At 33.6% G+C, this 2,603-nt stretch overlaps 1 protein-coding gene across 1 annotated transcript in view; it reads right to left on the reverse strand.

Moving 5' to 3' along the window:
• Positions 1-2,603, reverse strand: part of LOC106468976 (adhesion G protein-coupled receptor L4-like) — a 36,253-nt gene that overhangs the window by 32,694 nt on the left and 956 nt on the right. Inside the window, exons 2-3 of the mRNA XM_022397374.1 lie at positions 1,766-2,153; positions 88-372 (exon numbers count right to left, since the gene is read on the reverse strand). Coding sequence (XP_022253082.1) covers positions 88-372; positions 1,766-2,153 — 673 coding nt within the window. The remainder of the gene's footprint in view (positions 1-87; positions 373-1,765; positions 2,154-2,603) is intronic.

Genomic DNA, 2,603 nt, shown 5'->3' on the forward strand with positions numbered 1-2,603 from the left:
CAACAGTACATATATATGTGTGTATTAGGGAATGCTAAATTGTTATTATTTTTTACTGTTTTTCTTCTTCTTCATTGAGACACTTACAGTCATATCTCGTTGCAAATCGATGTAAGTTGCTCTTAAGCCCAGTTTCATTCACATTCCACCCATAAACCCTAAATTCATAGTCTGTCCATGGTGCCAAGCCCTCTAACTTGCTGCATGTGGACGTTGCATTAGAAGTTATGTTGACGATGGCACTACTGCTGTTTCCGTCAATAACTTTACTGTATTTAATAACATAACCAGCCACATGACCAAATCCCGGACTACTCCAACAAACAAACACAGATGAGTCTGTAGCGTTCGTCGTGTAGACGTCTAGAGGCTCTGAAAATAACAATTAACAAATCACCTTGTAACCAAATAACTGTAGACTTCAGTAAATGAGAGTGGCGAGAGTTAGGCCTAGCATCTGACTCATGAAAACCACGAAAGTTGTTCGTATTTTACATGTAACTCAACAGTAGACGATAGTAGCGAGAGTTAGGCCTAGCAGCCTTAAAAACTACAAATACTGTTTGTAATTTACTTGTAATTCAACAGTGAATGAGTGACGAGACTTAGGCTTAACATCCGGCTTATGAAAATCACGAAAGTTGTTTATATTTTACATGTAACTTAACAGTAGATAAGAGTAGAGAGTGTTAGACCTAGCAACCTTGAAATCCTAAAATGTTTGTGTTTTACATTTATCTCAACAGCAGACAAGAGTGGCGAAAGTTAAGCCTAACATCCTTGAAAATCACGAAATAGTGTTTATATTTTGTTTCAACAATTTAGTTTAGTAATCGAGAGAAGAAAAAGGCTTTATCTAACTTTTCGTTCATTTCAGACAGAGTGGTCTGATCAATGTGTAAGCTTCTTTTTCTTTCAGCAGAAATAAAATATCATGTACTCCTTGACAAAAAAAAAAAAAAGTTATTTAATCCTCAAACTAACATAAATCATTTCAAAAGGGGGTCAACGTTAATCAGCTGAAATTAAATTTCAGTAACACAAGCCTAACGTGTTTGGTAAATGTCAGTTTGCTATCGTACCTTTGATGATGGCATTGTCTAAACTTGTTAGTTCTTTCTTAATAAATTTTAATTCATGCAGTTTAACCTTGCCCCTTCCCCCTTTCTTTCTTATTTTATATGGACTGTGAGTGTTTTGTAAAGTATAGTGGCGAAAAACGCATTAATAAATTCCGATTTCTGAATGTGTAAAAGTTCTACAAATCTGATTATGACATCGATTCTAAAAAAGCGAAGAAACTAACCTTCCTAGCACTTTGTAGTGTTGCAGAAAAGTTACATTTCAAATATGTAAAATATAAAACTAAAAAGAACCGTGTTTTACTGCCAGGTTTACATAATAATTTTAATATATGAAATTGACTTTCAAACATAATATATAACAGAAAATTAAACTACCCGTGAGAACGACTATAGCAAAGTTATGGATTTGAATTCAGTTAAGTCTTAATTTTTACTCAGAAAAAAAAACCCACAACTTAACTTAAAATGCCGATGGCTAAATTATAAAAAGTAATAATTATCTTTTTTTATATTGTTCTCGCGCCTCAAGTTAAAGACAACACAGGTATATCAAATCAGACTGTTAATTTTAAGAAAAAAGTACGAGTAAAATCATTCTAAAATTCCAATTAGAAGGATAATCTTAAAAATTATTTTAATAATTCAATTTTAAAGCACGTAAAGAATATAAATTGATTTACCGGATATTTTCTTCAACACAATTTCAAGTTGAGTACTTGTTCGTCTCAAGGGAGACCCACCGTCTTCGGCAAACACATCAAACAAAAGAACATCTATGGACTGATTTAAACGTCCTCTTAAGGTTAACAGGCCAGTAACTGGGTCGAGTTCGAAAAGTTCTCTTGGTGCATCTTTTCCGAGCACATAGAAAACCTCGGAATTGTAGGCTAAAGGGTCAGCATCATGAGCACGAACTCTAAACAAGGACGTATTCACAGGGAAATTAACGTGCAGCTCCTTGTAGTAAAAGTCCTTCTCGAATTTGGGTGGATATTTGTTGAACTCGGAGACTATGATGTGAACGTGGCTTACCTCAACTACTCCTTGACTGACAGCAACAACCATCACCTGTAAGTAGTTGTAGAAAGTAAATAAAACCACAAGAATGACATAAATTACTTGCAAGTAGTTATAGTAAGTAAACATAACGACAATGATGACACAAAACGAAGATTAACCATTTATAAACAGGTTACCTGAGTATATTCTATATAAAGGTTGAACACTATAATGATTTAATATGCTAGCAATCTAATCAAACAAAGCCAAACGAGTTTAAGATACTGTTATGTATCTGCTTGTTTGTTAATTTCCCGTAGAAATTATTTCCGAGAAACTTCAGCAATATAAGTCTTTTCTTAATTAAAACTAGTTTATTCTTTCTCGAAACAACTTTGTAATACACAGAATTTCCACAGTAAATACGTTTGCAATCTTGATAACAAAACACACACTTTAAATTACCGTCACTACAGCTCGCTTGACTCAATTATCTGTCTCTATATCTATCTGCAATTA

Source organism: Limulus polyphemus, unplaced genomic scaffold (genome assembly GCF_000517525.1).
Source record: "Limulus polyphemus unplaced genomic scaffold, Limulus_polyphemus-2.1.2 Scaffold3245, whole genome shotgun sequence".
Lineage (NCBI taxonomy): Eukaryota > Metazoa > Arthropoda > Merostomata > Xiphosura > Limulidae > Limulus > Limulus polyphemus.